At 38.4% G+C, this 22,626-nt stretch overlaps 1 protein-coding gene across 2 annotated transcripts in view; it reads left to right on the top strand.

Annotated features, from left to right (window-relative positions):
- The window catches only part of LOC138175901 (reelin-like), a 566,655-nt gene that overhangs the window by 425,851 nt on the left and 118,178 nt on the right, over positions 1 to 22,626 (top strand). For both annotated transcript variants that reach the window (XM_069106558.1, XM_069106557.1), the window contains exons 25-30: positions 2,444 to 2,649; positions 3,698 to 3,869; positions 4,242 to 4,442; positions 9,626 to 9,861; positions 20,000 to 20,157; positions 21,143 to 21,350. In XM_069106558.1, the coding sequence (XP_068962659.1) occupies positions 2,444 to 2,649; positions 3,698 to 3,869; positions 4,242 to 4,442; positions 9,626 to 9,861; positions 20,000 to 20,157; positions 21,143 to 21,350 (1,181 nt within the window). The remainder of the gene's footprint in view (positions 1 to 2,443; positions 2,650 to 3,697; positions 3,870 to 4,241; positions 4,443 to 9,625; positions 9,862 to 19,999; positions 20,158 to 21,142; positions 21,351 to 22,626) is intronic.

Genomic DNA, 22,626 nt, shown 5'->3' with positions numbered 1-22,626 from the left:
GGGTAGACTTTTAAAAGTTTCGTTGCTTCCGTCATTTGATATGTGTGTGTATGTGTACATATGCCATATCGTTTACTACATATATATGTATATGTGTGTGTGATTATGGCATTTGTTTCCTTAACACTGAGAGTTCTGCATAACAATCTCTAGACTAAGGCGTCACTTTATTAGCTGTTTTGTTTACTGCTACATTTGTGCTTTCAATCTTCTTTTAATTCCTTTTAGCCGTCTTTGCAAGGTTGCACACTTTTAATTAGCCAACAGTATTTTCTTTGTGTTTTGCCATAACCAGAGACTTTCTTCATTAACTTAATAAAGTAGAATTAGTTTTTAATTCTATGTGATGGATTTTTTTCCCTTTGTGCCACACAGAGTATCTTTATTTTTCATACAGTATTTTTATTGAGATTCTCAGGGGTTAGAGAGCTCTGTGACAAATTTGAGGGCCTTTTGTAGCTCTCCCCCCAGCAGAATCTGCTTTTGGCTATAGGATTTCATAAGCAAGACATTTTTTTCATAATCCCATTACCTTGAAATCATTTACTAACAACAGGAATGATGACAAACCATTTCAGTTTCTGTCCAACACTTCACAGCATGACCATGACATGAGATAGACACACTGAGCCTTCTGGTAGAAGGAAAGGAAATTGCTGGATTTTAAGGTATTGTTACCTCTTTTAGGCACTAAGATGCTTTTTGGTATCCAGGAAAATTTTATTATCTTTATCTTTCCCCCCACCCACAGCAAAAATGACTGAGATGCCGTCCCCTTTTATCAATTAGCTTCAGCTGTGCCTGGCTTTACTTCTAGCTCCAGGCAGTCTATAAAAAAAGAAAGGAATCTGTGAATAATTTTCTGCCCAGGAAAGAAGATATCAGCTGTGATATAGGACTTGTTCACCTTATCACAACATATCTGATTTAGCACCTCACAATCATGTGTGGTAACCCGTAGCCCCAAAAGAAATTTGTATTTGTCTTAAAGTTCATTTAGCTTAATTTTGCCCTGCAAAAACATTAAATATTCAGAATGCTTTTCCCTATTATTGGGATAGCAATGTTTCTGCATCACATTAAATATGCATAGTGCTTTAAGTAGGTTACATCACAAAAACACAAGGAAATAAATCTTTCAGGCATTATTATCTCTGTTTCATGGTTGAGGAAATGGAAAGTCCCAGAGTTTGACTGACTTTCCCATGATCACTTCACTAATATGTGTCAAGAGTGGGATTTGAACCCTTGCTTTGCTGACTCCAAGTGCAGTACTTTATCTACTAGATCACTGGTCAGAGAAGGAAAACAAAAGAATGAGTACACAAGATTGAGTTACCATCACCAAATCAAAATGGACCAAATTGAAGACTGTTTTCCTCTGAGCTACATGGAAAAAGAATCTTATGTGCCCATAGCAACCATGCAGCACCATTTTCTCTATGCCACTAAATGGGATGCTTATATCAGCTCTCTTTGTGGTAGCAAAGAACTGGAATTTGCTAGAATGCCTGTCAATTGGGGAATGGCTGAACAAGTTGTGGTATATGATTGTGATGGAATACTATTGTGCTATAAGGAATGATGAGTTCAGTGATCTTGGAAAAACATGGGGGAAATTGCACAAAATAATAAAGAGTGGAATGAGCAAAACCAAGAAAACACTGTATACAGTAAATTGTTTTAAGAATAACTTTGAGCATAGGGGCAGCCAGGTAGCACAGCAAGTAAGAGCACCAGCTCCAGTGTCAGGATCACCTGGAGATCGAATCCCGGGCTCAAACACTTAGCACCCACCCAGAAACACCTGACCATGTAACCTTGAGCAAGTTACTTAACCCCAATTGCTTAGGGGAGGCCAGGTGGCTCGGTGAGTAAAAGCACCAGCTCCAGTGTCGGGATGACCTGGGGATCAAATCCGGGCTCCGATACTCAGCACCAACCCAGAAATAACTGGCCATGTAAACTTGAGCAAGTTACTTAACCCCAATTGCTTTAAAAAAAATAACTTTGAGCAAATAAGTCATTTGGACTATTATAAATATCCAATTAACTTACAAAGGACATATGAAGAAAGATGTTATCTGAAGCTAAAGAGAGAACTGATAAATAGATGTGTAGAATAATTTTACACATATATGCCTACACATACACACACACACACACACACACACACACCTATTTGTGTCTAATGGTAGCCATCTCTAGGGAAAGAGGGAAAAAGAAATTTGATAACTTTTTTATATATTTAAAAGAATAGCAGGTTGGACATAATAGATTTGTAGTGTCATGTTCAACAATATTTTTATTATGTTATGGAAATATTTGTTTTATTCATAAATAAAAATAAAATAAAGTGAGGAAAAAAGAAAGTTAAGAAAGGTAAAGCCAAAAAAAGCCATAGTACATAAGTGGTTTTTTTTAATCTTTCCTTTTTTGATAGGCTGGAAAGAGACAACTGGTGAGCTGGGATATGGATACTTCTTGGGTGGATTTTGTCCAGTTTTACATTCAGATAGGTGGAGAAAGCACTGCCTGCAACAAACCAGACAGTAGAGAAGAGGGTGTCCTGCTTCAATACAGCAACAATGGGGGCATCCATTGGCACCTCTTGGCAGAAATGTACTTCTCTGACTTCAGCAAACCCAGGTATTAATATCCCAATCCTTTTTTTTTTTAAATTAAAGGGACCATTCCTTGACTCACTTCTTTAAGAGGTCAATTCACTGAATAAGTATTACCTCACTCAAAGTGAGAACCTGAAAAGGCCGTAGCCTAAAAAGGCCAGGGTCTCCCTTTGCATCCTGGGCCATCTCCAGTCATCCTAATGAGTATCTGGCCATTGGTCCCAGGTGACTCTGGAGAAAAAAGTGAGGCTAGTAACCTTGCACAGCCCTTCCTCACTTAAATCAAAGTCAACTGTGAGTCATGTCATCATTTCCCTTGATGTCATGGCCCTCTCTGAAAACAAAAGACAGAAACAACAATATTCCTCTCAGTACCGATTAGATTAGATTTAAATTAAATATTTTAAATGCACACAACTTTACGACTTAAAGGGATCCCACATCAAAATATTTTATAAAGTGAAGAATATGTGTTTTAATCTAGATTTTTTTAAATATTGAGTTTCCTTAAAGTGAGATAAACTTATTTCTCTCATGGATCATTTTGCCAAGTTCTTGAGGTACAATTCCATGCCACAAAAAAATCTCAACTATATTTTCACATAAATTATAATCTTCTCTTTTGATATGACTTTTGTCACGACAAAATAAATATCTTGAGCTATGATCAAATATATTTTTTTTCTTCTGTAAAAGACATCATACCAAATGAAGTATTGAGGAAGTGTGGAGAGTTGAAGATAGCTCTGGACTTTAAATTCAGAAAGAACTGGGTTCAAATCCTGACTTATACACTTACTATCTATGTGACTCAAGCCTATTAATCTCTCTGTATCTTGGGCTTCTCATCTATAAAGTGTTTGGTCTCGATGGACTCTTCAGTCTTCTGAATATATGACCTTCTTTTTCTCTATTCTTCAAACTTCATTCCAATATGGCCAAACCAGAAACTTTTTTTTTAATTCTGCAATAAACTAAATATATTTTCCCAGTGACTTACCTTGCTATTTATAACTAAGAGAGATATTGCTTTCATTTTTCTTAAACATGGATAACTGGTTTTTCTTTAGGTTTGTCTATCTAGAGCTTCCAGCAGCTGCAAAGACACCTTGCACTAGATTCCGCTGGTGGCAGCCAGTTTTCTCAGGGGAAGACTATGATCAGTGGGCAATTGATGACATCATCATTTTGTCTGAAAAACAGAAGCAGATCATTCCAGTCGTCAACCCAACTTTACCTCAGGTAATTATACCCTGTTGTAGGTGGACTCCATAACTAAAGGCAATTTCATGGATAAGGGTTTGAGGACTTCACCTTTTAAAGATTTTTTTATCCACCTCTGAAAAAAAGAGTTCTCTACATTTCGCTCAATTGTTGGCATTATGGTAACAATACCTAACTCACAAATTGTCTTCAAGTGTGAAGTTTCTGAAGATAAGCAAAGTCCTCAAGTGAAATGAAGTGAATGTTTGGAAAATATGCATTCAGTGGCAAGATATAATCACAATAGTCTAGAAACATATATTTGTTATGGCGTTAACCATCAATCAATATAAGTTCATTTTCTAAAGTTAGAGTGCTGCTGTTACAATATTTTTTGTTTGTTTCTACTAGAACTTCTATGAAAAACCAGCTTTTGATTACCCCATGAATCAGATGAGTGTATGGTTGATGTTGGCTAACGAAGGAATGGTTAAAAATGAAACCTTCTGTTCTGCTACCCCATCAGCCATGATATTTGGGAAATCAGATGGAGATCGATTTGCAGTAACTCGAGATTTATCTCTGAAACCTGGATATGTCCTGCAGTTCAAGGTATTTGTGCAGTTTCTATTTTAGAGTCCTTCTGCTGAGTCAAAGTCAATGTGGTATAGTAGATAGAGAACCAATCTCAGAACCAGAAAAACCTAGACTCAAATCTTCTGATATAGACTGTGTGATACTAAGCAAATCACTTAACTTCTCAGTGTCCTAGACAGGTGTTTAACACTAAAAGTTGCAAAGAAGATGCTAAATCAAATTGTTAAAAGAAGTTTACTTCTCTGGGAGTTCTCTGTAGTCATGAAATGATAGGTCTGGCCCCAGTCTAGTCGGCCCCTATGTGTTAGTCTATTTAGTCTACAAGTCTGGTCCCTTCTCCTTCTAGCAAGTGAAGGAACAAAACATGTCCCTGTTCCTCGAGAGTAGAAGAGACAAAGAATAGAAATGAGTTCTTTATATTTTATTAAAGAAGGACCTTGCTTGAAGAAAGTGTAGTTAACTATAGAAGGGCAAAGCTTTTAGTTTTACCCAAAAGGAAACAGCTTGTCAGTTTTTAATGAGCCTCATAAGTAGTGCCTATGTCATTATATTTCAATGAGTACACATGGAACTAGAGAGTTTAAAAGAAAATTAACTTAGTACTTTATCCCACTTGTGATTTAATGAATGTCATAGTTCCAGATGGGAATGGATGAACTTTCTTATTTCACCTAGAAGTGCTTTAAAAACTTCACAAGCTATTTTATGCTTTCATTGTAGGGTCTTTCCCCCCAAATAATTGTACTTCCTTAAGTCAGTAAATTTCGACTCCAATTATCATTTTTCTCTTAAAAGCTTGTAGCACCAAATTTTTCAGCATTGTGACAACATGTCAACATGTATAGTAAGTATTTTCTTTGACAAGCTGTTGTTTTGGGATCCTAATCAAAATTTTATTGAGTTTATAATGAAATCCCATTGGTGAATTCTAGGGGTCGAAAGCAATGCAGTTTTAATGAGCTAGCACAACTACATGGTCCTTACATAATTGGTGTGTAGAGACGTTAAATAATTTACAAATAGAATTATTAAAGAAACCAGATGTTTACAGGTAACTCTTCAAATATAATTCCCATAGTTCTATAAATAGGGAAGCTAGTCCTTAAAAAACAAAACTAGTAAAATAGCATCATTACCAATTTAAGTTTTAGTGTTAGATTTCAAGCAAAAAAACTTCACTCTCAATAGATGAATTTACATTCATATGCTAGCACTTCCCAAAATGCTAAGTAAAAACTTCAATATGTAAATGCATCTCCAGAAATATATACATATGATTTATTATCTTGACACCTTTTCTATTTAATGAGTGACAAAATCACGACACTGGAGGTGTTATACTCAACATAATTCTATACCTGATATACCATTCTAAATAAAGAGATGGTTAACAATATCTACAATGTTGTCAATTCTTCAAAAGACTGGCAAAATAATGACATTTAAAAAGCCTTAATGCATCTAGCACAGCAGCAATACTTGCCCTTTATTTCTGCATTGCTTTGATGCTAGCCACATTATGCAATGATGAGATGATTGTCATCCATTTTCTATTTCTTTAAAAGGAAACAAACAGACTAAAAATGAATTAATGGCCACTTGAAAGGAATAAATAAAGACTATTTGTACAAATTGTTCATGTAGACGTTTGAAAGATACCCAATACTTCTTTAAAACGAATGCTACGTTAGGGCTGACCTTAATAGCTCTCAGAGTGTGTGTCTACACTATCACAATAAAAATAACATTTATATAGTGCCTTAATATTTGCAAAGTGCTTTATATATGTTATCTTATTCGAACCTCATAACAATTTTTTGAGGTAGGTGTTATTTTTAACCCCATTTTATAGATGAAAAACCTGAGGCTGACAGGTTAAGTGACTTGCCCGGAGCCACACAGGTTTCTAAGGAAGGATTTGAACTCAAGTCTCCCCAAATCCAACATTGTATCCACTGTGCCACCTAGCTGCCTGTATATGATTACCCTGATGCCTCATTTCTAAAGCATAGCCTTTTCATTGCATTTGAAAAATGAGGTGGTTCTCGTATCTTGAAAACCGTGGCTAATACACTGCTCTTTTACAGATTCAATTAATTTCAGTTTAATAAACATTTTTAAGCCTCCCCTGTAAGCAGATCCCCATGCTTGGCTCTAGGGGAGATCCTAAGTTTTACTATAGCATTATCCTCAACCTCTCAGAGTTTACAGCAGAATAGTGGGTAATAACATATATGTAAATAATTATAATGTGGACAAATGCATGAGCATTCTCTCATTCACTGAATCCTCTATCTCGTAGTCACTCTGTACTTATTCTTTCTAAGCTCCCACAAGTAAAGTTCTCTGCATTGACTCACACTCAGACTCCTAAGAATCTCACAGAAATCTCAGCTCTCCATTCATGCTCCTTCTTCCATATTCAGGCCACTTGCCAGTCACTCCAAGACCAACACTAGATCTTAAGCTACCATCCTGATACCGAGAGGGCTTGATGGCATCTGGGTGCCCCACAGATTCATAAACACAGCTGTTCCTCCTTTCCCTGAGTCCTCAACATGTGATAGATAAGTTCATTTTTGACAGAAGGAAGGTGAAGGCTAGAAATAAAGATTTTATGAGTCACCTGCATAGATAAATGTGAAAATTAAAGCTATGAGAGAGAATGAGGTTACCAAGATAACTATACCCAAGAGGGCCTTTATTAAAAAAAAAACTACCTGAAACAGTCAAGCCAGGGAAGGAGATGGTTGTTTGAGAAGATGGGAGAACCAGGAGAGTGTAGTATCTCAGGGGTCGAAGGGTAAGAACAAAGTCAAAAGCATATGGTGGTCCGCAGTGTCACATCCTATAGTGCAGTCTAGGAGGGTAAGAATTAAAAGATGCCACTGAATCTGGTCATAAACACAGTTTCCCTCACTATCTATATCAGCCAAAGACTCTTCTTGATCATTTCATATAAAGGAAAATATGTTAGAATGATAAGAATAAGCAACTGAGAGATGAGACTAAATTATGTGCTTAACGTCAGCCTATAGACTTAAAAAGAACACCCCCTAATGGAATCTGGCTAAATTAAAAATCCCTTCTGATAGATGGTTTTTGTCTTTGAAAGCAAAGTAAGGGAGACGGGTGGTTTGGGTTTTTTTTCCACTCAACCTTCCTTAGAGCAATCCAAGTGACTATCACTTATGAATGATTGCCATCTTGAAAGAATGAGCCTACAGTAAATGACCTGTTGAGGACCTTACAACTCTGGTCTTCTTTGAATCTGGAGACAACCTAATAGAAAGTAAGGAGGAAAGTGGAATGAAAGAGAATTAGATATGAAAGCAGGTAACCTAGGAATTGAAAAAGTCCTTAGACATCATCTACCACAGTCCCCCTCATTTTATAAATAAGAAAGATTCAGCCTTAGAAAGGTAAAGGTAAGTAAGCATGATCCTGCAGAAAATAAATAACTGAGATCCTCAGATTTAAAATCCCCCACTCTTTCCACTCACTACACAAGGTCACGTGAGTAAGGAATTGAGGGCCAGGGTTAAAGCACAGGACTCTTGATGCCAAATCCAGTTCTTTAGGTTCCACTAGGTTACCCTGAGCAAGTCAATGATTGTAAAGTCAATTGTAGAGCACTGCACTTTATAATCTGATGGCATCCACAAGAAAGTACAGCAGTGTTTTTCTTTTTGATTGTATTAAGTCACTTTGTGCACTAACCATCCCTGCAAAATAAATAGCATAGTACTTTTATCTAAATGGACAGTTTTCTTGCTGAATTTTGTATTTCTTCTGGTAGGAAAATAGATTTGAGATGCTTGGTTTTGTTGAGTTTTTTTTTTAAACAAAAACATCAAAGACAATTGACTCTAAGATAATCCTTGTGTTTAACAAGACCTTTCCAATGTTGCTGCTTTCCCTTTCCTGCACTCTGAAATTTTCTTTGAAATGGGGAAATAAATCAGGTTTTCAATTTCTCATTCTTGGTCCATGGCCATATTCCCACTGGCAGTCTTTGATTTGGCTCATCCTCTAAGTAAACAGCCAAGATGGGAAGAAGAAGAGGAAAAAAGAAGAAGACGGTGACAATGACAACCCCAAACTCAGTAAAACAATAGGAAGATAATGACATGTCCTCAGATCATTTCCCTATGAACTCCATCAAATATAAGATTTTAAGAAAAAAATAATAATAAAGCCATCTTCTTATCTACCTCAGCAGTAGACTACACCAGTGATGTCAAACAGAAATAGAACAAGGAGCCACCAATCCATAGATAAGGCCCCCTTTGAGCTGCAGATTGCCTTAGTTTTAAAATGTGCTATTATTGATTATTTCTTGCATTTTTGTTTCCTTAACTATTTTTACATTTTAGTCTGGTTAGGGCCATACTCAGGAGTGTGTACCTGCTTAACACCTATGGTATACTATGAACATTCAACATAAAAGATGAGTGGTCAGAGAAGCCCTTGTCCCAGGACCATTTCTATCTGAACTTCCTCTAATATAAGATGAGAAGAATGAAGAAGATGGAAATATAAGAAAGGCAGCATGCTGTGGGACTAGACAGAGAGCTGAGCTGAAAGTCAGGAGGACATAGGTCCACAATCTACCTTAGAGACATAATGGCTAAGACTCTAAGGTGCCAGTCTGCATTGGGAGAGAGCATTTCCTCGCCAGGAGTTCCTTAAGCCTGTGGATGCTTATAAGTCAATGAAATCACAGCTCCATACTTAGTATCAGCAACTGTCATTTATATGGTGCTCTAAGGTTTGCAAAATACTTTGTATACATCATCTCACTTGAAAATTCCTGTCCAGTAAAAATTATTTCTCTTGTTATTCCCCTTGGGATTGAGGAGATTGAGGCTCAGAGAAGTTAAGCACTTGCCCAGAGTCACACAGCTAGTATGTGTCGAAGGCAGGATTTGAACCCAAATGCCCAGCATTCTCTTCCATAACTCATTCTTGAAAAGAGTTTCAAAAGCTGCTAACGGGTCTTGGGTCTGTGATTAGGATTCATTTACAGAATGTTAAAGATTACAAATTAATGACAATGGAGTGGAATCTGAAAGATACAGGAGCCCTTACCTGCTGGCTGCCACAGATTGTTTCATATGGCAGGCATATAAATAATTAGTTAACTACCTCATTGATTTGAATGAGGACCTTCCGTAATCCTCTCCCTCCTTTTCCAGCTGAATATAGGGTGCACAAATCAGTTCAGCAGTTCTGCACCAGTCCTTCTGCAGTATTCCCATGATGCTGGCCTCTTCTGGTCCCTGGTGAAGGAAGGTTGCTATCCAGCATCCCCAGGAGGCAAAGGATGTGAAGGAAGCTCCAGGGAACTAAGTGAACCCACTGTGTATTATACTGGGGACTTCGAGGTGTGGACAAGAATTACCATTGTTGTTCCAAGATCTCTTGCATCCAGGTAATGTAGGTCATTTTCATTTTTCTATGTGATGCCTCCAAAACCTATTTCTCAGGGCTTTTGTACACACCAATATAAGAATTAGTTGTCGTTCGGTCATTTTTTCAGTCACGTCCGACTCTTTGTGTCCCCATTTGGGGATTTTTCTCTGCAAAGATACCAGAGTAGCTTGCCATTTCCTTCGCCAGCTCATTTTACAGATGAGGAAACTGAGTCAAGCAGGGTTAAATGACTTGCCCAGGGTCATACAGGTTGTAAGTGTCTGAAGCTGGATTTGAACTCAAGAAGATGACTTTTCCTGACTTCAGGCCCAATACTCTATCCACTATGCCACCTACCTGCCCCCTCCACCTATTCAGAGCAAAGAGTACCATAAACAAGAACCCATCCTTTGAAAAGTGGAATCCACATATAAAATACCCAAAGTGGGAAAGTTTTGGTTTTGGGCTGGTTTTGTTTTCATCTGGGTTTGTGGGTCTGGGTGAGGCATTGTTTATTTATATGCCTCCCAAACACAGTGCTTAACAGTTTCAGCTTCCTTTGTGAAGCTCTTTCCCTGATCCCCCACACCTTTATTAGTGTTCCCTTTATTCCATGCATGTGTGTACTTTTCCACTGGAATAGAAGCCCCCTGAGGGCAAGAACTCTTTCGGTTTTGAATTTGTTTCCCCAGGGTATAGCAAAGTGCATTTCACATGACGGTGCTTAATAAAAGTTTGTTAAAATTAGCTAAATTGAATGCAGTAGAACCACTTACCATAGGCATCAAAAGAGAGCATTAATGACTGCCTTGCAGGCTAGCTGTGCTGTGAGAGTTTTACTTTGGACCGTTACTGTGTGTCTCTCTTCCTATCATCGTTATGTTTTGTTGGACTTAATTTAAAACACATTATGTCTGAATGCCAGCATGAGTTATTAAAGAGTTTTGTTCTTCTTTCCATAAATGCTGCCATCCTTCTTTCCTTCATCTCCGCCCCAAAAGGGCCTTCTACAAGACCAAAGTCAAAGCTGTAAGATTTCTGTGTAAATCTCCCAGAAAACTAACAGGAGAGACAAGAAAAAGTGGAAGCAGTTGCATTGCTCCTCAGCCTGCCTGTGTGTTTGGCTTTGCCAATAGTCAGCACAGTGAGCTTGTCAGTCAGTCATTAGCTCATTCTCCTGGATCAGCTACACAGTATCCGGATGTCTGCCTAGACTTTCATCTGTGTCTACCAACCAAAATCTCTTCTTTCAGCGTCAGACACTTACTAGCTGTTTGACCCTGGGGGAGTCACTTAACCCTGATCGCCTACAAAAAACAAAACAAAACACGTTTTTCAGTTAGCCTTAGACACTGACTAGCTGTGCAACCCTGCGCAAGTCACTTAACCCTGATCACCTCCAAAAAAGAACCAAAAACTCTTCATTTAACAACCCCTCTACTCTCAATCAAAAGCCAAAAGAATCATTATCTTTACTTAGCAGTTTAGTCAGACTTGGTAAAAGTAGTGGGCTTCTCCCTCCACACCCTCAAACTAGGACAGAACCTCACTATTACTGATACCCACTGGGCAGGTAGATATTGGGTGAAATAAACCAAAAATTCAAGAGTTTAAGCAACCAATTGACTCCCTACAGGCAGAAGCTAGGGCTGAGCTCCTTAAATAGCTCACTGCTGAACATTACTTCATTGCCACTTTAACAGAGGCAGTGAAATGACTCAGTGGATAGAGTGCTGGGACTGAAGTCAGGAAAACCTGAGTTCTAATCCAGTCTTGGACACTCACTAGCTGTGTGACTTAACCTCTGTCTGCCTTAACCAACTGGAGAATAAAAATGGCAAACCACTTCAGGGGTTTTTGCCAAGAAAACCCCCATACACAAAAAGTCAGACCCAACTGAACAAATCAAATTGGAACCATCCATGAGCAGAGAGATGCAGACCTGTATTTCAGCAGTACTCATTTGTGTTTTTTGGGTTGTGGAATATAACAAGATGTATATTCATTTCCTCCTCTCTCCAAACAGTTTAAAGACATTAAGTATAATTTTTTTGCGTAAAAATTGAAGTAAAAAAAGAGCCACCAAAAGAGCTACCTCTTTACTATTACTGATAAGTTGAAATAAAAGTCACCTAGAATTTAAAGGGATTCCCTAAAGTTATATAGACAAGAAGGAATTGGAGTTCAAAATCTTTCCCAAACTCTTTTGGAACAATAGATCATAGTGTTTCCTTTGCACCAAAGCCATTTGGCTGGGGCAGGTATTGGGGTTCTTCACTCTCCCCCCGCTATTTCAGCTCACCTGTCCCCTCACTGCATCTCAGGCTACATCTCCTGGGAGGCTTTGGGGGCAGGGCATAGATGATTTCTAAAGCTCTATCTCCACTTACCTATGAGAAATAACAAACTATCTCTGGGTGTGGGGTTTCAACTCATAGAGAATATGGCCAAGGAAAGAGTCTTTGCCTCTGTTGCATTACAGCAGTCAGGCCCAAGCACTGGAGGAAATGAATTCAGTCAGTAAGTCAATAAATATTTCCTAAGTACTTACTACAACAGATACTGTGCTAATTGCTGGGAGTGCAAAGAAGGAAAAAGTAGGCCCTGCCCTGAAGGAACTCCACTCTAATAAGTTCACATCCTAGCTGGGCTCATAAGGAGTGATATTATACAACTGTATCAAGGACAGCATAGGTAAGGATCAGGATACCTGCCCTTATGGAAGTGGTGGTTGTTCATCCCTTCAGACTCTCCCAGGGTGACTGAGTATCTGAGATCAAATTCGAACTCAGGTCTTCCTGACTCTAGGCCCTCCTCTCTATTCCATGCACCACCTAGCTGTCAGTCACCAGTAACATGCAGGTTCATTTTAGTCTAGCCCCAAAGGATATTCTTGGGCTCTTATAATAAAATATCCCACTTTGTATTGGGTTATGTAGATCTTACTTATGCTTTCTGCCTAACTTTCCCTGTTCCTTTCTGAAACGATCCCCACCCTTCTGTTATGCTGGATAGCAGTGACATGCCGTAGTTAAGCAAGCATCATATGCCTGCTTTTTTTACTGTGAGATCAGTGTGCTGAGAGTATTCTGCATCTAGCCAGTGAAAGCTACATGAAGGAAGCTACATGACTTCTGCCAAGGACCACAAATCTGGAGTGAGCTTGTTTCATTTTCCCAAAGCCAACTAGGAACAGTTGAATATGAAACAACAGACTCTTTTTGATGTTACTTAGAAAAACTTGATCAGAAAAGCTGCCTCTCAGAAACAACAGAAGTTCATCCCAGCCATCACAGATTGGGCCATTATTATGAGGCTTCTAATGTGACAGTATTTTTTTTTGAGTTGGGCTGTTGGAAGATCGTCTTTTCCTGTTGGAATCCAGCTTCTTTGGGTTATTTTGAAGGCTGTCCAGGCTGTTTGATGGTGTGTGTGTGTGTGTTTTATAAAGAATTGGCTACCCAAAACCTCCAAACATGTTTGCATTTCAGCCTGGGTAGATGGCCTATTTTTGTCCTGTCTGTGGCATATTCAGAAGAATCCAGTTTCTTCCAGATGGGCTTTTAGAAAACTGAGAGTTTTAGGTGTTAAGCATTTGGAGATGTTTTGCCACAAGGCAGTGTGCTTACAATGGTTACTAGAATATTGGTTCTCCCACAAATAATGCTTCACAAAGGTGGAGACTATTTGTCTTAATTTTCCTGATTCTGCATTCTGCCAGGGGAAGAAGTAGGCTATCAGAAATATGTGCTGGCAGATTGCTTTTCCACCAACTGAGAGATACACAAAAGAGCTCCAGTACAACATGGAGCCTGTGCAGGACCCCTCCCCAGAATACAGAAATAGAGTGCTGTGCTCTGGGCACATGTGAATGCTGTCCTACATGCTGGCCCAGGATTTTTCAGAACATTCACTCCTGCCCCTGTGTAGAGGACAACAAATGTGGGCATGAAAGGAAATAGGAGCTGGAGAAAATCAGCTTTTCTTCTCTTCATGAAGACATTTGCCTGAGTGTGGCTGTCTCTGGAAGAGGAATGTAGTTGGGAGAAGCATCCCTGGAGAAGAAAGAGATTTTATAAAGTGTTTTGCCTGAATGCTGAATTTGACTTGAGGATTGGAACTGAGAGAGAAAAAAATGTATAGATCCTTTCAATATGACTTTCTAGAGAAAAGAAGGAGCCTTTTTATTGAGAAATCCTTCTAGATTAGGGGTCTCTAAATATGTGACTTTATACGAAACCACATTTCACGTGTATATATACATATAAAACTGCATTTCACTTATATTGAAATAGTTTTCATACATATATATAAAGTTATTCAAAATTCAATATAATTGAAATACAGTTATCAAAATTCCTGCCAGACTGCCAAAATGGCCCCTGAAATAAAAATAGTTAAGAGTCCCTGATATAGGCAATGGATCAATATCAGGGGATGAGAAAAATTAGTGGTTGTTGTTCAGGCGTGTCAATTACATTTGACTCTTCATTTGGGGTTTTCTTGGCAAAGATACGGAAGTGCCTTGCCATTTCCTTCTCCAACTCATTTTATAGATGAAACTGAGGGAGACAGGGTTAAGTGACTTGCCCAGGGTCACACAGCTCATAAGTGTCTGAGACTGGATTTGAACTCAGATTTTCCTGACTCCAGGCCAGCACTCTGTTTGCCCCTTGTCTAAAGAGCCTAGCTCACAACACCACTCCACTACTACATGAATGCTGAAGTGAGAAGAGCACTGAAGTCAAAGTCATAGAACTTGAGTCTAATTTAGACTGTAATTTATTTGATTCTGTGCATGGTATTTATAACTCCTTGTACCTTCAGTATTCTCATCTGTAAAATGAGGAGGTTGAACTAGGTTGACCTATAACCTTCTTTACAGCTCTACCGCTATGGTCCTACAAAATACTCTCACTTTTTCAATATAATAATGGACCTCCTAACCAAAACTTCCTAGGACTTTTGAATCCAACAAGCATCTCTGGTAATACACATTGCTTCTTGAAGACAAAGGTGTCTGAATCAGTTATATTTTCCCTTTGGGCTACTTTAATGTTCTAAAGGACAGCTAGGTGGCACAGTAGATAGATCGGGCCCAGGAGTCAGGAGGACATGAGTTCAGATGTAGCCTGAGACACTTACCAACTGTGTGACCCTGGGCAAGTTAACCCTGTTTGCTTCAGTTTCCTCATTTGTAAAATGAGCTGGAAAAGGAAATGGCAAACCACTCTTGCCAAGAAAACTCCAAACACAGTGACAGAGACTTGCACGCAACTGAAACAACTCAACAACAATAACAATGTTCAAGGTGATACCTGTTCACTTCTAAAAATTCTCTCCACTCTAGAGAAATGTATATACCTTTTCCCATTTAAGTGCTTAGATGGAAACTTACATGGTATCTCTTTGAAGCATTTTCAGACAATAGAACTGGCTTCTCAAAAGTCAATCGGAATCCCTTAAAATTTTTGAAGCTAGTAAACAACAGGTGTTTGTTAAATTCAGCGTTTGCCAAGACTAGATGATTTAGAATAACAATAAAAAAGATTTGCAGTTCACTGATTGTTAAGTGGCTAAAACTCTTTAAGAATCAGAAACATAATCGTGTGGCTATATTTACATACATAATTTCTCCATTTTTCCTGCTATTTTCACTTCAATGATGGGGAAGGATAGAAATTATTTGAAGATCTAAGTCCTCATCTCCTGCCATAAGTGGCAGGCTTCATTAATCTGTCATATTTTGTATTCCTATTTACTAAAGAACAATACTCAGAGGATAAGAGACTTTGTCAAATGCTTTGTTAAAATTTAGGCAAATGCTTTTCTAGAACATTTCCCTGATCTGGGAATCCTGTCAAAAAAGAAAATTAGTTTATTTTGGCATGACCTATTGTTACTGAAGCTGCCCTGATTCTTTGTGATGACTACTTACTTCTCTGGACATAGAATACTTCCAGGCACAGATTATACAGACATATCTTTATAATAATAAATACATTATTGAATTTTTTCTAGAAATCAAAATCAAATTCACTGACCTAGAGCTTCCCCCTCATTAGTTGCCCTCATTCCATTAGTAGGGAATAATCATTAGGACATATCAAGAAATTACTTTCCTGGAAAATAGTAAGAATTTAATAAATTCCTTTTTATTCATTCATTTATTTATTTTTGGCAGAGGAAGAGAAAGCCAATAAGTGTTTTAAAGAATTAAAGTTCCCCATCAATACTAAGTATGATCTATTTCTTCTTTCTGTCCAAGTGATCTTTTGTATTCATTGATGAAAATAGCTTTCTTGTCATCCACACCCAAATACTTCATAGTATTTATAGAATTTAAAGAATAGGTATTCTTCACCCTGTGTTACATATTATATATTTCCTGAATTTCCTCATCTAATTATATCTTCATAATATACAATGTTATTCTGCCCCTCTTTTTAACTGTACTGTCTCTTTTGAATAAAGTATACCTGTCCTGCACCATATTCCCATTATGGAAGCCCACAGCACTTCCACTTCTGACCTATTTGAACTTGTATGCATTCCTCCACCTTTGTATGTTTCCTTATTTGTAAATGGAGAGTTAGACTAGATGACCTTGCAGGTTACACCTAGCTCTATATCTATGATCCTATAATCCCAAACTTCACTAATATCTTTGATATCAAATTTGCCTCTTCATGTTGGGATTTCTAATTTGCCCTATTGATTAACCATCCTTTTGACACTTAAAGCCATGGGTTTTGTGGCAATCTCTTTCTTGGATATTTGTCTTCCTATGTCACAACTTCTCTCTATGTTTTATATAAATATAGATATGTGTGTGTATATATATATAGGGGGAGAGAGAGAAATGTAAGAAATTTTTCCTCTTTTTTCCATTTCACAAAATTTTATAAGATTTGCAAGACCCTAGGAAAATACATTCCCATCAGTTCAAATTGAATGTACTCTATCCCTGTCCAGGAGCCTCTTATTCCTCCAGCTATGGCCCAGAATCCTTTTCTTAGACAATCTTTTTCACCCCTTCCCAAATCTTCCTTTCACTTTTGAAGCCTTTACTATGATGACAATATATGCTTGTGGCTTTAATGCCTTCAGTTTATTCCCCAAGATATCATTTCCTTGGCAGAGCTTTCCAAATGGCTTTCAAGCAATCTAAGGTAGTATCAATTATGATTATGGGTGATTGGGTAGATCACCAGAAGTGGATAGTAGTCATCAAATTTGACAAAACTTGTAAGATTCTGTGCCACATGCTACTTCTATGCCCAAGGAAGACTGTATGGTCTTCTCTACTTTTATTATCAAGTTAACAATTAACTTTCCTGGTTCTGCTCATAAGGAAATCACCAAACACCCCCAATACTCCTCGCTTCTTCCAGTCTTTCCCTGAATGATATGTCCCCTGTGGATCAGTATCATTATTCCTTGGAAAACAAGCAGCTGCTGCTTCTTAAGCTTCCCTCTTCCTCCACTTCAGGAAGAGTCCCATGTCTGTTACTTAATGTCAGGTGTTTAGTGATATTTATTCCCCTTCTCTTCTTTGTGTCATCATAGCACCTTTGAACCTGACGAGGTCTATGACCTTGTACTTTGTCAATTCTTTTTCTTTCTTTGTTTTCACTTTTAAAAAAGACATCCTCCCAAATAACCTAGAGAGTGGGGGTGAGGTCCTCAGTCCCCTTTACTTTCTCTTTCAAGATGGAGACTGGCCTTCACCTGAAGGGACATTCTATTAAATTGAACAAATAAGCACTTTCTATGTGGAGGCAGTGTTTTGGGCAATGGGGATGCAAAGATAAAAATAAAATGGTGCCTGTATTCAAGGGACAACATGTATATAAAATAAGCAGATATAAATAAAGGTGGGAGGGGAAAGGGGAAGAAAGAGAGAGAAAGGAAGAGAGAGGGAGAAAGAGGAGAGGGGGTAGAGAAAGAGACAGAGAGAGGGGGGAAAGAGGGAGAGGTAGAAACAGGGGGGGGAAGAGGGACAGGAGATGGGGTGAAAGAAAGGAGGGGAGAAGAAAAAGAAAATCTATTAAGCATTATGTGCCATAATGTGTTGGGGACTATTATCTTGAGGATATAGGAAAAGTTTCTTGAAGGACGTGACACAATCTCGTCAGTCTTTTGTCGTTCTTGCTAGAGTGTCTTGTAGCTAAGTTCTCTGGTAAATTATTCTCATTTTATTAGCTCCTGTTAGTACCTTCAACCACACCCAGCTTCTTTTCCTTGTTTCACCAACTTCCCTTCTCTTTACCCTGTTCCTACTTTCTCCTTCTCTGGCCCTTCTGCTCACATTCATCTCTCTGAATCCTTCTGTTTTTTTTTCCTTAAACAAGTCTTTCAGTTCATATCCTTCTTGAATCTTCCCAAATTTTCCACCCCAGATTCAATCACTGACCTTCTTCACCACTGCAAAAACATGTGTTCCTCCTCCTCCTCCTTTTTCACCTCAGTTTTCCCACTTAACCTTATCCCCCTGAACCTTCTCCCATGATCCCTCTCTCACTGACTCTACAAGCTTCAATTCTCTCCTCTAAGCTGACAACTCCCAAATCTATATCACCACCTTCAACCTCTCCACAGAGCTCTAGCTTTATATTTCTGCATAGTTGCTAGATATCTGAATGATGCCTCAAACTCAACATGTGCTTGGTGAATTCTTCCTGTTCACTCCAATGTCTTCTCTCTCCCTGCTTTCCAATTTCTTTAAATAGAACCACTATCCTTCAGGCATTAATTCATGACCTAAGAATAATACTTTCTCTCTTTCTTTCTTTTTCCCTTTCTTCTCTCTGTTTTCTCTCTCTCTTCCTCCCCTCTTCTTTCCTTTCCTCCCTCCTTTTCTCACTTACCCTATCCTTCTTATTGCCTCTTTCAATTGTAAACAATGCCAAGAACCAACAATTCCACCTCCACAATCTTCCTCATATCCATCATCCACTTGACATTCTCACTGCAATTAGTCTTTTTAATCTCTTCTTGCCTGGTTTATCATAACAGACTCCTTACTGTTCTTCCTACCTTCTATCTCTTCTCCAAATTATCTTTCATTCTATTGCCCAAGTAACCTTCCTGATACCCTCTTTTGTTCAAGTCACTCTTTCACTTACACACATGCATACACACACACACGCATACACACATTCACACTAGCCTTCAGTGACATACTATTGTCTACCAAATAAAAGTGTAAACTACTAAGGGATCTCATTTACATTCACAATTTATCTTCTGTTACACCTTTCAAGGTTTTAAGTCAGGTTTAATTCAGGTTTTAATTCCAGGTTTAATTCATACTACTCCACACTCTAGCCAAGAGGAATTTCCCTTCAACTCTCATTCTTGTTTTTCAGTGCCTTTATTTACACCATGTCTTGTATCTAGAATAGATTCTTCCCATTTCCATCCTTCTGAGTCCTTCTCTTCTGTCCAGATGCTCCTTCTTCCCTGAAGCCTTCCCAGCATTCTATTCTCCCAAGTGAAAACAAACTTTCCCCCTGCAAGTTTCTCACAGTACTTTACCTGAATTTGTCCTTTGTCTTACTCTTTCTCATGTCATACTTATCTGTCTATGATCCCTCCCCCAAATTCTCTTGTAAAGTCCTTGAGCAGAGTTAATTTCATATGTATTTTGTGCCATAAGTGCCTATCATAGTATCTCAGAACCTTAATAAATATTTGTTCAATGAATGAATAAATGAGAATGATGTAGGGAATGAGGTACATGCATAGGGATAGAGGAGTGTTGACTTATATAATCATATAATACAAAATATATGATCATGATCACACTCAGGTGATCATATGATCTTTTATCCCCTCCAATTGCTATTCACTATTCCTCTTTCCCCTCTCAGTTACTCAACTGAATGCCTATCAGTCCATATTTGTGGGGCAGAGTATTTGTCTCTTAGCCTCCACCCCTCCACTCACTGCTACTACCATCCTTCTCCATGCACTGGGCTACACTGAGTTGGGAGGTGTAGGGAGAGTGGTATGGTGAGGTAGTCAGAGGTAGTTCAGTCCTGAATTTGCCAGACCCATCTAAGAATTCATTTTTGGTGTGTGTAACAACTAGCCACTTCACAGCTGGAACAAATAATAGCAAAACCAACAAGTCTCTTGTTTTTTCCCAACAGCAAAACCAGATTCCGCTGGATCCAGGAGAGCAGTAACCAGAAAACTGCTCTCCCGTTTGGGCTAGATGGAGTTTATATCTCTGAGCCTTGTCCCAACTACTGCAGTGGCCATGGGGACTGTGTTTCAGGGGTTTGTTTCTGTGATTTGGGTTACACAGGTAAGAATAGTTTTGTTTTTGCTCTTTGTTTGGGTAGGGAGGTGGGGACACATGTGTGTTTTAATGATAATCCGACCCTGATTAAGTCAAGTTCAGACTTTAGCATTCTCCTCTACAACTAAGAATCATAGAAACCAGGCAAGGAGAAAAGGAACAAGATCCTTTGAATCTAATAAATATTGTTATTCTGGGCAGAGAAGAGAGAACTCTGGTGACAGATTTCATTGGAAAAAAAGATTTTTTTAAGACAACTGCAATTGGTGGCTCAATTTATCTAGTGACTCCTGAAAGGGAAGATTATAAGAAAACATATAAGAGTGGTGTGTTCACACTATAACTTTGGATATTGATTCTGGAAAAGCAGCTGAGATTAAAGAGGAGGATGGGGGGAAAGACAAAATCTTAAAAGGTTGCTGTAGAAAATATTTGGAGAGGCTTCAGAAGAATTTCTCCGGTTCTTAGTCCCCTGGCCTGAAGATGGCATAGAACCAAAATCAAACATATGTTGTGACTGGCCTTCTACAGGGAATGCTGTTCACTTGTGGTTTCAGAGATGGTAGGGTTTTTTAGTCTTATGTTTTTCCTTTAAAGCTGTGATTTACACAACCAATTTCATTTGCCACCCTGATGAATCTTCTATTTAAGGAAAGCAGCAACTCAGAGTGTTTAATTGTTATACACACACCAAGTTTAACCTTTTCTCCTCAATTTACAAAACTTGTGTCACAGCATCATGAACTGAGAACGTTAAATTCCCTGTGTGTCTCCTCAGAATAAAATATTATCTGGAGGTACAAATAGTCTCATTGGTTGTGGTAGCAATGATAATGATGATTTAGAGGTATATATTTTTATTGTTATGCTATTTCCAATAAAATCTGATGCAAAGTACCTTTTTGCCATCTTCTGAATATGCCTCTCACATTTCGCAACTTCAACAAAGTATTTCCTATGTATTTTTGTCTTTCTTCTTTTCTTTTTGAAGCCTCACATGGAACCTGTGTATCTAATGTGCCTAATCACAGTGAGATGTTCGACAGGTTTGAGGGGAAACTCAGCCCTCTGTGGTACAAGATAACTGGAGGTCAGGTGGGATCAGGCTGTGGAACACTCAGTGACGGGAAATCTCTTTACTTCAATGGGCCTGGCAAGAGGGAAGCAAGAACTGTTCCTCTGGATACAACAAATATCAGGTTAATAGAAAATTAGCACTGTCCCTCAATGCACGTAGCACTCACTCATTATGTAGCAGATTGTCCAATTCTGTGTTATACTCTTTGCTTAAGATCCCGTTCAACTGAGTATTTGGTTCAAAAAATGATAATAATTTCCCCAGAGATCTATATGACTTAGAACATGGGTTCTTCTTTATGAAAAATACTTATTTTCTTTGTTTGTATAAATAATTGTTGACCTGTAAATAGATGGCAGTACAGTGATCAGTAGCTGGCAGATCATTACAGTGGGACAAGGCAATAAAACCCAGATACAGACAGACCCATAACTGACCAGGAAATCAGTAGAGTCAAACTCTAATCAAAATAGATACTTGGGAGGCACATATTAACTTAGAAAATCACAAATTAACATTATCTGTGCTATATTGTATTTTTATGTATTTTGTTAAACATTTCCCAATTACTTTTGCATCTGGTTAGAGTTTTACAGATCACATTGTTTCTAACAAAGTCAAATTTTTCAATGAAAAACAAACATCTTTTCAAACATAGATACTTTGCTGGTTATACTTTATTTTTTCTTAATTTTGTAATACTACAATCTCCCAAAAATTGCATTTTGGGTCACAAAAGGGTAATAGAAAGACAAATGATAGATAGCAGTAGGCTGCAGCATATTTCCAAAGAAGACCTAAGAACATGAGTTCTTAACCTGGAGTCCAGGACCTTGTTTTGGACTTGGAAGCTGGTTTTTTTTAAACATTTTGATGGCTGCATTTTGGTATAATTGATATTCTTTGTAATCCTATTTATTTTATTTGATGCATTTAAAAACAGATTTCTGAAAAGAGTTTGCTAGGCTCCCTCAGACTCCCAGAGAAATTCATGCCTTAGAGGAATATGAGAGACAGACACAGAAAGCTACCCAGATAAGCAGACCTGACAAACTTGCCCACTGTAAGAAGTGAGGTTTTCCTGGCTCCCTTGTATTGCCCCTTGTCAACATACTGAACTTTATAGTCACCATGTGAGTTCCAGTGTAGAGAATACCAGCCCACTCACTGGCTTGGACCATTTCTGTTTTTACAAACTTCAGGTAGCATAGGGAGGCTGGTGCCTTCATTAGGACTATTGGCACCAACTGCTGCTTTCCTGTCATTACTCTCTCTCTGTCTCTCTCTCTGTCTCTCTCTCTCTGTCTCTCTGTCTTTCTGTCTCTCTGTCTCTCTCTCTGTCTCTCTCTGTCTCTCTCTCTCTGTCTCTCTCTCTGTCTCTCTCTCTCTGTCTCTCT

The sequence above is a fragment of the Petaurus breviceps genome, unplaced genomic scaffold (genome assembly GCF_028583685.1).
Source record: "Petaurus breviceps papuanus isolate PSGF00001 unplaced genomic scaffold, PetGlider_PUasm1.0 79, whole genome shotgun sequence".
Taxonomy (NCBI): domain Eukaryota; kingdom Metazoa; phylum Chordata; class Mammalia; order Diprotodontia; family Petauridae; genus Petaurus; species Petaurus breviceps.
Note: the sequence above shows the minus strand (reverse complement) of the source record. Positions and strands in the feature narration are given on the sequence as shown.